This window comes from Cetorhinus maximus, unplaced genomic scaffold (assembly GCF_964194155.1).
Source record: "Cetorhinus maximus unplaced genomic scaffold, sCetMax3.hap1.1 HAP1_SCAFFOLD_2304, whole genome shotgun sequence".
NCBI lineage: Eukaryota > Metazoa > Chordata > Chondrichthyes > Lamniformes > Cetorhinidae > Cetorhinus > Cetorhinus maximus.
The window spans coordinates 27,298-38,984 of NW_027598243.1; the positions used below are offsets into that span (position 1 = coordinate 27,298).

Consider the following 11,687-nt stretch of genomic DNA (forward strand, 5'->3'; position numbering starts at 1 on the left):
TGCCTCTGTAGTTGCCTTTATTCAACTGTAATACCGTTACATCTGATTCCAGCTTTTTCCTCTCAAATTGCAGGGTAAATTCTATCATATTATGGTCACTTCCTCCTAAGGGTTCCTTCACCTTAAGCTCCCTTATCAAATCTGCCTCATTACGCATCACTAAATCTAAAATTGCCTGTTCCCTAGTGGGCTCCACCACAAGCTGCTCCAAAAAGCCATCTCGTAGACATTCTACAAATTCCTTTTCTTGAAAATTCCTTTTCCTTCCTTTCATGATCACTGTAACCTTGCCTTTCTTACACGCCTTTTCTATCTCCTGGTGTATCTTGTGCCCCACATCCTGACTACTGTTCGGAGGCCTGTACATAACTCCCATTATGGTTTTTATACCTTTTCTGTTCCTCAACTCTACCCACACAGTTTCTACATCATCTGACCCTACGTCATTTCTTGCTATTGATGTAATTTCATTTCTTTCTAACAGTGGAGAGTTTTCCCCTGATTCCCATTGACTCCAGTTTTGCTCGGGCTCCTTGTTGCCACACTCGGTCAAATGTTGTCCTGATGTCAAGAGCAGTCTTTCTCACCTCAGATCTTTGCAGTCACCTTGATTTTGTTTGCCAATATTCTTTCATACCCTCTCTTGGCCTCCTTAACTTCCTTCATTTCACCTGTTCACTTTCTGGGCACAATTTTTCCATTGATGGGCAGGCAGGCCGCCGATCGCTGCCGCCGAAATGGGACCCGCTGCCATTTTAAGTGGTCGGGTCAATTAAAGCCTGCCCAGCGGGCTGCCCGACAGGAAGCGCTATGCGCTCCCTGTATGGGCGGGCGGGGGGGAGGGATTCCCCTGCTGCCAGAGTACGCTCTTTCACGCATGCGCACGAAAGAGCTCACATCTCCCTGAGACTAAGTGCTGCCTCAGGGAGAGCGCTGAAAGGTTTTGAAAGTTAAAAAATAGAAAAATTAAAAAATTATTAATATGTCCCCCTCATGTGACAATGTCACACGAGATGGGACATGTTAATAAATATCACTGAAACTTTATTAAAGTTTTTTATAACCGACATGAAACCTCATCTCGCCGGTGGATGAGGTTTCATGTTTTTTCAGAAGCCCACCCTTAAAAGAAGTCATTAGTAGGGAATTTTTTTTGTTATTCATTCATGGCATGTAAGCTTCGCAGGCTGGGCCAGCATTTATTGCCCATCCCTAGTTGCCTTTAGGAAGTGGTGGTGAGCTGCCTTCTTGAACCACTGCAGTCCCTGTGGTGTAGGTACACTCATAGTGCTGTTAGGGAGGGAGTTCCAGGATTTTGAGCCAGTGACAGTGAAGGAACGGCGATATATTTCCAAGTCCGGATGGTGAGTGACTTGGAGGGGAACTTGCAGGTGTTGGTGTTCCCATGTTTCTGCTGCCTTTGCCCTTCTAGATGGTAGTGGTCGTGGATTTGGAAGGTGCTGTCTAATTCTTGGTGAATTCCTGCAGTGCATCTTGTAGATGGTACACACTGCTGCTACTTTGCGTCAGTGGTGGAGGGAGTGAATGGTTGTGGATGTGGTGCCAATCAAGTGGACTGCCCTGTCCTGGATGATGTCAAGCTTCTTGACTGTTCTAGAGCTGCACTCATATTGGCAAGTGGGGAGCATTCCATCACACTTCTGACTTGTGCCTTGTAGATGATGGACAGGCTTTGGGGAGTCAGGAGGTGAGTTACTCGTCACAGGATTCCTAGCCGTTGACCTGCTCTTGTAGCCATAATATTTATATGGCTAGTCCAGTTCAGTTTCTGGTCAATGGTAACACGCGGGATGTTGATAGTGGAGGATTCAGTGATGGTAATGCCATCGAACATCAAGGGATGATGGTTGAATTCTCTCTTGTTGGAGTTGGTCATTGCCTGGCACTTGTGTGGCGTGAATGTTACTTGCCACTTGTTAGCCCAAGCCTGGATATTGTCCAGGTCTTGCTGCATTTGGACATGGACTGCTTCAGTATCTGAGGAGTCATGAATGGTGCTGCATCATCAGTGAACATCCCCATTCTGACCTTATGATGGAAGGAAGGTCATTGATGAACCACATAGGAATTGGGGGGAAACATACTAGTCTGGATTGAGAATTGTTTAACAGACAGAAAGCAGAGATTAGGAAAAAATGGATCATTCTCAGGATGGCAGGCTGTTACTTGTGGAGTACTGCAATGACCAATTCGAGGTCTGCAGCTATTCGCAATCTATATAAATGATTTGGATGTGGAAACCAAACATAATATTTCCAAATTTGCAACTTTTGATATTGAGCAACTGGGCGGAACACCAAACTGGGTGGGAATGCAAGTTGTGAGGAGGAAGCAAGGAGGCTTCAAGAGGATTTGGACAGGCTACATGAATGTACTAGGACATGGCAGATGGAATATAATGTGAATAAGTCTGGTAGAAAAAGCAGAAAGGCAGAATATTTCTTAAATTGTGAGAGGTTGTTGATGTCCAAAGGAACCTGGGTGTCCTTTCTCATGAGTTACTAAAAGTTAGCATGCAGGTGCAGCAAGCAATTAGGACGACAAATAGTATGTTGGCCTTCATCGCAAAGGGATTTGAGTGCAGAAATAGTGATGTCTTGCTGCAGTTGTATAGAGCCTTGGTGTGACCTCACCTGGAATATTGTGTACAGTTTTGGTCTCGTTATTTAAGGAGGGATATACTTGTCATTGAGGGAGTTCACCAGATTAATCCGTGGGATGGTGAGATTGTCTTATGAGGAGAGATTGGGAGACTGGGTCTTCTTTTGAGTTTCGAAAAATGAGGAGTGGCCTCATTGAAACTTACAAAATTCATACAGGGTGTGACAGGGTAGATGTAAATAAGATGCTTCCCTGGCTGGTGGGTCTAGAACCAGAGGAAACAGTCTCAGAATAAGAGGTAAGCCATTTAAGGCTGAGATGAAGAGGAATTTCTTCACTGAGTGGTGAATCTTTGGAATTCTCTACCTCAGAGGGTTGTGTCAAGCTTCTTGAGTGTTGTTGGAGCATTGAGTCTGCATTCGGATATGAGAAAATAGATATTACAATTGAAGTAGAGTTATGATAGGCATAGTATCACAAGTGAGTTTGAGGAGATGTGGAGAATCAGGGCCAGTTAAGAGTAGACAAAGGAAACATTAAAGTTTATGCTCAATTTAATATTGGGTCTACATTACCATTTCAGTTTGGGTTCTAAATCTCTCAATCCTAGTTGATTCCTTTCAATGATATCTTGTGGGTTACAAATTATTTTCTTTCTTTCCCTTTCCTATGTAAGAATATCCAACTTCTTTTGCTTTCATTGTCCATAAATCCCAGGTTCTGGTTATGTATATGTTTAGGTTTAGTTATCTGATTTTGGTTTGAGGTAGGTTATGCTTTAAATTAGGATCGAGGGCTCAGCTTCAAGCTCAAAATAGGGTTTAGGTACTTGTTAGGATTAGCGATTAGAGGTTAGATTGAGGGCTCAGTTTACAATTAGAGTTGGGAATAAAGTTAGGATTAGGGTTGAATTTTGGTTAAAAGTCTGAACTGAAAGCATTAATTGTTCAATAACAGAATTCTATTTAAAATTTATGAACATATGAAATAGGAGCAGAAGTAGGCCATTCAGTCCCTCTGCCATTCAATAAGAACATGGCTGATCTGTTTGTGTTTCGAGTTCCACATTCCGATTTACCCCTGATAACCTTTGATTCCTTTGCCTAACAAGAATCTATCCACCTCTGCCTTAAACATATTCAGTGACCCCGCCTCCACCACCTTCTGAGACAGAGAATTCCAAAGTCGCACAATCCTCAGAGGAAAAAACTCTCCTCATCTCTGTCCTAAAAGGGCGACCCCTAATTTTGAAACAGTGCCCCCTAGTTCTGGACTCACCCACAAGAGGAAACATTCTTTCCACGTCCATCTTGTCAAGTCGGTTCAGGATCTTGTATAGTCCAATCAAATCACCCCTCACTCTTCTAAACAAGCTCGACTTGTCTAACCTTTCCTCATAAGACAACCCACTCATTCCGGATATCAATCTAGTAAACCTCCTCTGAACCACCCCCAATGCATTTACATCCTTCCTTAAATAAGGAGACCAAAACCGCACACAGTATTTGAGGTGTGGTCTCACCAATGCCCTATATAACTGAAGTACAATTTTTATGTTCAATTCCTCTCGTAATAAAGGATAGCATTCCATTAGCCTTCTTAATTATTTGCTGCACCTATGTACTAACTTTTTGTGACTCATGCACGAGAACACCTAGATCCCTCTGCACTTTGGAATTCTGCCAAAGTTATGAACTTCACATTTTTCCACATTATAATCCTTCTGCCAGATTTTTGCCCACTCACTCAACTGATCTATATCCATCTGCAACCTCCTTATGTCCTTTTCACAACATGAGTTCATACTCTATTCCACTCATCACATCCTGCCAATCAGAAAAAGACTCCTTTATGTGTACACTCTGATTTCAGCCAGCCAGCCAATCTTCTTATCCATGCTGATGTGTTACCCCCTACACTATGTGCTTTTATTTTATTTTATTACTGCAATTTTTTTTGCATCCCCTATAGTGAAGACAGAAGCAAAATATCCGTTCATTTCATCCACTATTTCCTTATTATCTACTATTAACTCCCCAGTCACTCTCTGGAGGACAACACTCACTTTACTTACTCTTTTCCTTTTCAAATACCTGTAGAAACTCTTGCTGTCTTTTTACATTTCTAGCTAACTTCCTCATACTCTAAAAGATCAATCAGAAAAAAATACGTAATTCTCTGCCATTCTTTATATCCTGACCAATTATCTGACCTGCCATTCACCTTTGCGCAGTTATATGCTTTTTCCTGAAGTTTGATGCTTTCTCTAACTTCTTTAGTTAACCACGGATGGTGGGTCCTCCCCTTAGAAGTTTTCTTTATAGTAGGAATATTCTTATTCTGAATACTCTGAAACATCCCCTTGAATGCCTGTCACTGCTTCTCTATTGATCTATCCCCTCACCATATTCCAGATCACTTCAGCTAGCTCAGCTTTCATTCCCACATGGTTGCCCTTATTTAAGCTTAAGATTAAGACTTAGACCCACTCTTCTCCCTTTCAAACTGGATGTAAAATTCAATCATATTGTGATCGCTGCTACCTAGGGGTGCCTTTACTCTGAGGTCATTAATTAATCCTATCATATTCCACAATACCAAGTCTAACATAACCTTATCTCTGGTTGATTCCAGATCATGCTGCTCTAAAAACTTATCCGAAAGCATTCTAAGAACCCTTCATCAAGGCTACAACTGCCAGTCCGATTTTTCCAGTTTACATGTTGAAAAAAATAGCCCATGATTATTGCTGCCCCTTTATCACAAGCACCTGACATTTCTTCTTGTATACTTTGTCCTACTTTGTGGTTGCTTTTAGGGGGCCTTCAGACCACTCCCACTAGTGACATCTTTCCCTATTGTTCATCTCTACCCGAACCAAATCTACATCCTGATCTCCTGAACCAAGACCATCTCTAACTATTGCACCAATGCCATCCTTGCATAACAGTGCTACCCCTCCAACTTTACCTAGCTTCCTATTCTTCTAGAATGTCATATATTTGGCATCATTTCTATGGCAGGAATTGAATACTCAGAAACATGCATAGAATTGATTTTGAGTTTATAGATTTTTTTTCTCTATGATTCATGTTCATTAAGAGTGAGGTAATTTGAGACATTTGTTTTATTAAGGATCGGAACTGTTCGGATGAAAATCCTGACTGCATCGTCTCCTATTTTACCTTCCTCCAGAAAGACACGAGACAGAACATTGCTTCTGCAGTAAAATCAAACCAGCTGATAGAAGATGAAAAGGGTATGAGCATTAACAGCAATAGAAAGAGCCCCAACAGTGGAGAGACTCTGCACTGTTCATCAGCCGGCCATACACGTGATGTTTGCACACCGTACCACAATCTTTCTGGGCTGGCTCAGTATGCCACTGTGCTGCACTCTAAAGACCAGAAAGTTCCACCCACACTCTTCCTCAGATCAGATTCCACTCAACCACTTTTGCATGAATTAACACCAAGTCCCAAACCAAATGAGAACCCATGGTTTACAATGTCTGCAGCAAATGACAGTGAACTGTCGCAGGACATTTTGCTGTCAGATATAGTTGGAGAGGAGGAAATATGGAAAACTTTTCCACTTTTATGGGGACTAGTGTCTGAACACAAAGGTGATTAAATGGTGACACAATTGTGATTCATTGATGACTAAACAATGTCTAAATGGTGATTCCTTGATGATGCACTGATGCTACAAAGATAGCACAATTCGAGAATAAAATGGCCACAGCTCAGACATGATGGGCTGAGTGGCCTCCTTCTGTGTGACTCCCTAACAGCCACTCACCTAGTCCCACTCCTCTGCCATTTACCTGTAGCCGTCCATTTTTGTTTTCTTCATATGTATCCAATTTCCTTTTGAAAGCCACAGTTGAACCTGCCTCCTCTACATTCTCAAGCACAGCATTCCAGATCCTGACCACTCATTGCACAAAAAAGTTGTCCTCATGTCGTTTCTGCTTCTTTTACCTTCTTATCTTAAATCTGTGCCCCCTGCTTCTCGACCTTTCCACCAATGGGAACAGTTTCTCCCTGTCTACTCTGTCCAAACCCCGCATCATTTTGAATACCTCTATCAAAAGTCCTCTCTAGCTCCTCTTCTCTAAGGGAAACATTCTCAGATTTTTCAATCTATTCAAAAACTGAAGTTCTTCATCACTGGAACCATTCCTGAAAATCTGCATCCTCGCTAACATTCCTAAATCCTTCCTAAATATTGGTGCCCAAAATTAGATACAAAACCCCAACAGAGACTGCTTTCTCAGCCTACCCTATCAATGATTTATGCACAACTGCCCCCAGATCCTTCTGCTCCTGCCCCCATCCTTGAGAATTGTACCCTGTATTGCCTTTGCTCATTATTCTTATCAAAATGTATCACTTCACACTTCTCTGAATTAAGTATCATATGTCATTCTATTCCACCAGCCTGTTAAAGCCTTTCACTACTCTCACAATTCTTCCAAGCTTTGTGTCATCTACAAATGTTTAAATTGTGCATTGCACACTCAAGTCTAGATCATTAGTATACATCAAGAAAGGCAGTGGTCCTAGTACCAATCCCTGGGGAACTGCAATAAGATTCCTCAAGTTCGAAAAACAATTAGATGAAGGCAAAATACTGCGGACGCTGGAAACCTGAAACAAAAACAAAAAATGCTGGAAAAACGCAACAAGTCTGACAGCATCTGTGGAGAGAAAGACAGAGTTAACATTTTGAGTCCATATGACCCAACTCTGAAGAAGTCATTTTTTGTTTTTGTTTTGAAAAATAATTGTTCTCTGTTTTCTGTAACTCAAACAACTTTGTATCCATGCTGCCTCAATCTGCTTTGTTCCATGTGCTTCAACTTTGCTGACAAGCTTGTTATGTGCCATTTTATAGAATGCCTTTTGGAAGACCATGTATAACTTATCAACCACATTATCCTCATCAACCCTTTCTGTTACCTCATTAAAAAATGCAACCAAGTTAGTTAAACAAATTTTATCCTTAAAAAAAATCAGTGCTGCATTCCTGAATCCTGAAGGATTACACCCTTGTGCAAGAGACTGTTGATTTTGTCCTGGGTTATCATTTCTAAAGGAGCCAGTTAGTTGAGTTGGCTAGACAGCCGGTGTGTGGTTCTGAATAATGTGAACATTAGGTTTGATTCCTATTCCAGTGGGGGTAGACTTGGGGCCTGCCTCCTCGCCCTGACCCTGAGAGTGGGTGACAATAGCAAACCACCACTGACAAAAATTCCAAAGAAAACATCTCAGGATGAACCATCAGCAGAGCACACACACCATACCATACCATCATTTCTAAATGCTTTCCTTTGGAGGCGTAGTGGCAATGTCACTGGGATAGCCATCCTGAGGCCCAAGGTAGGAACCGGGATTCAAATGCCACCATAGCAGCTCGTGGAAATTAAATTCAATTAATTATTGAATCTGGAATCTTAGTGAAAGTGACCAAACTAATATCGGTTGTCATAAAAACCCATTGGTTTCACTAATGCCCTTAATTGAAGGAAATTGCCATCCTACATGTGACTCCAAACACACAGCAATGTGATTGACTCTTAACCGCCCATTAAAAAGACCTAGCAAACCCCTCAGTTTAAGGGCAATTTAGGATAAGAAAGAAATGCTGGCTTTGCCAGCAACGCCCACATCCCACAAAATATTTTTAAAAAATACTAAGGTTACCTTTACACCTTTTTTGAACAATTCCTGTCCTCTGGCGCTTAGATACCTGTATATTAGTAGATTGGAAGATTATGGCCAATGTCAATTTCCACCCTTACTTCCCTTAGGATACACCTGACCTGGTCTTGGTGACTTGTCAACCTTAATACAACAAGCATTTCTAATATCTCCTTTTTATCAATTTTTAACCCACCAGTGCCATAACTACCTCTTTCATGAGGACATTGGTAGCATCGTCTTCCTTGGTAAAGACAGATACAAAATACTGATTTATTACCCCAACAAAGTGCTATAGTGTTGTTTTACCCGCCAGCCACAATGACAGATTTTCACGCCAAATCCTCCTAAACCTACCCATTAATAATGCATTCCCGGGAAACACACCCTTTCCACTGCGGGCAGGATCCAATTCACCCGCCACACCATCACCTCGTCTCATCAGCATGCTGGGCGTCATATTTAAAGTCTATTTGTGCACACACATCTTAGTACTTCCAGCCCAGGACGCCTGCAGAGATGTCCACAGAAGACTGCAGCCCTCTCGTTTAACGATGTATCACTAGAATGCTTTTTTGACACTGTGGAGGCCTGTCGTGATGTCCTCTACCCCCACTCTGGCCACAGGATGGGCAGAGACATGACCAACTAGGCTTGGGGGGTGGTAGCAGTGGTTATCAGTGCCAATGCTGCACAGAGGTGGTTGGCCATCCAATGCAGATAGAGGATTAATGATCTCATCCATGCTGCCATGGTAAGGCAACCATCTCATCACTCTAAACTCATACACTCAAGCCCATCACACATTCACTGGCATCTCACTCACTGCCTGCACAAGGGACCACCCATTCTTACACACATACCCTCACATCTCCATCTGGTCTCATCTCTGGAGACTGCCTCCTCAGCCCTCACCGTCTTGAGGCCACTTGCACAGATCAACATGTGCCCCCACACACACCCTAGGATACCCCCCTTCCCCAGTACAGCCCTCATCCTGCAGCCTCTTCCCTTGCCTGAAGCCACTTCTCTCCCTTCCCCAAGCAAGCTCTAGCCCAGCAGCCATTGAAAGGACACCCACATATGGCTGGCCTGGTAGGTAGAGACCTGCCCGTGACCCCCCCCTAAAAGTGATGTGGTGCTGTCTGTGAAGCCTGGCGCTGATGACTACGAGTGCTGACCGAAGTGAGGTAGCAAGCAAACCTTGAAATCCCAAGGGAAGTGCAGCTTGCCAGGTGCATGTCACTAATGTTTTGTGAAACACGTTGGCTTGTTTTCCTGCCGATGTGGACGGACAATCCGGCGGGGGCGGGGATTATTCCGGTGGGCAGGCACAATAGTGATATGCTGATGTATAATCCTGACATCCAATGGCGGAGAACGTGGCCCACCATCGGTGGGCTAAGCAGACGATTGTGAACTGGTTTCTTGCTGTTGTGAGACCAATTGCGCCACATTGTCCACTCATACCACCAAACACGCCTGGCACTGGCGGGCACGGAAAACCCCGACCTTTGGGTTTGACTGTATAGTTCACCAGCTGTGAGGGACTTGATTTTAAATATATGAAAATGACTTTAAAATACTATGCAGAACCATTTACTAGTTATCCACTGGGGCATAGTAGTCAGTGAATAAAAAAGTATATATGTAAAAGCTTTGCAAGTTGCTTATTAATGGCCTTGTGCCTAAAAACATACAGCTTCATTTTAAGAGCTTTCTTGATTGCTCACAAGTGCAGTTAATGGAAACTCTAAATGGGGATTCATTCAATTTGGGGTATGGTCAGTTTTCTAAGTAGGGTTGACTTCCAACACAATGTTTGTAAAACAGTACAAAGAGCGTATAAACTAGATTTTGCTGAACATAACTTGCGTTTGAAATTCCTGGTCAAATTCATATGAATTACACCAAAAAATAAAACAGCAGGACCCAATGGAAACCACAGGCCTATATATCTTCACATGATAACTGTGTCCACAAAGTTAAATGGTTTCTGAATTGGAGAGACACTTGCCTCACGCACAGAGCATTTGTATTTTAAATTCTTCCAGTTGTGTATCCCCTGTTGATAGTTTGAAGTAGAATTGTAGCTAATTAATCTGTAGTTACACGCATCTGTAACGTGCATAAAAACGCTGACCTTTGCTTCTCAATATTTGCATATAGCAGTAAAAGCTTGCCTGTTGGTAGCTAATAAATGAAAAATGATCAATAAACATTGTAAAAGCCGAGCTGTTTGAATGTATTCTTTTATCTGATATGATCAACAATGGAAGTAGCTCTACAATCTCTGGTAAACACACACTTAGGCCTGAATTTTTCTTGAATATTCATCCCCAGGTCAGGAACAAAGGGCAGAATTTTCTGCCTGTCAGGCGGGTGGACTTGACCCAATCTCCGGCGGGCAGGGAGCTGATCCCTGCTGGAGAAGTGGGCCCCGCTGCCATTTTTCCTGGGCGGGCCAATTAAGGCCCACCCAACGTGACGTCCGGCAGGAAGTGCTATGCACTCCCTGTGCGGGTGGAGGGGGGGGGTGGGGGGTGGTGGGGATTCCCCAAAAGCGAGAGTGCGCTCTTTCACGCATGCGCAGGAAAGATCGCACATGCCCCCGCCCCCTGCTCGCCGACGGCAAAATTCTGCCCATAGAGTTGGGAGAATTCTCGGTTCCATAAATCTGACTCCTGAAAAGCCACCCTGGATAGTCAGATTTTCCTTTGGGGATGTGGCGGTTGGGGTATAGGTATTAATGGGAGTAATGCCCACTGATCCCAGAAACAGATCAGAGGTAGCACAGGGTCTGCTGGGTGGCAGACAATCCGGCACTTTGTCTCAACTGCAAAAAACAATAAAACAAAAAACAGACCTCTAATCTCATCCATCATCACCCCCACACACCCAGGCCAACCCATGCTACCTCTTACACCCAACAAGGCCCATGGTCCTTCATATGATTCATGCCAACAACCCTCCACCCTTTATAGCTTCCAAGCCAACAAATGCCCCTCCACCCATATCCCATGGCCGTTTATAACCCCAATGCCAACTTAGTGTCAACTCATGCCAACCCATGCCCTTTGCGCACTATCCTTTGCCCTTACACCCTCCATTCCAACTCATCCAGTATTTGCCATGGGCAGATCACATGGCCCATGCTGAGATGAAGTAAAATAAAGCTCTAACTGCCTTTAGAAGAATTCACTATTTTAAGAAAAACTCACTGGCCTAAGCACATTTTGAAAGAAAATCTAAACTTTTCACAAATTGCTAAACAATTGTCGGACCACCATTAAAAACTGGAGTACGTCACAAAAAACCAGTAAGTTAATCACTTTGTGTGAGAATGACACGAAGATTGTT

The 11,687-nt window shown here is 43.0% G+C and overlaps 1 protein-coding gene across 2 annotated transcripts in view; it reads left to right on the plus strand.

Moving 5' to 3' along the window:
• The window catches only part of LOC144677207 (interleukin-6 receptor subunit beta-like), a 36,614-nt gene extending 26,061 nt beyond the window's left edge, over nucleotides 1-10,553 (plus strand). Inside the window, exon 3 of one of the 2 annotated variants that reach the window (XM_078537393.1) lies at nucleotides 5,758-10,553. In XM_078537393.1, coding sequence (XP_078393519.1) covers nucleotides 5,758-6,255 — 498 coding nt within the window. In that variant the 3' untranslated portion in view covers nucleotides 6,256-10,553. The remainder of the gene's footprint in view (nucleotides 1-5,757) is intronic. The other variant, XM_078537394.1, reaches the window with a different exon arrangement.
• The last annotated feature ends 1,134 nt before the right edge of the window (nucleotides 10,554-11,687 follow it).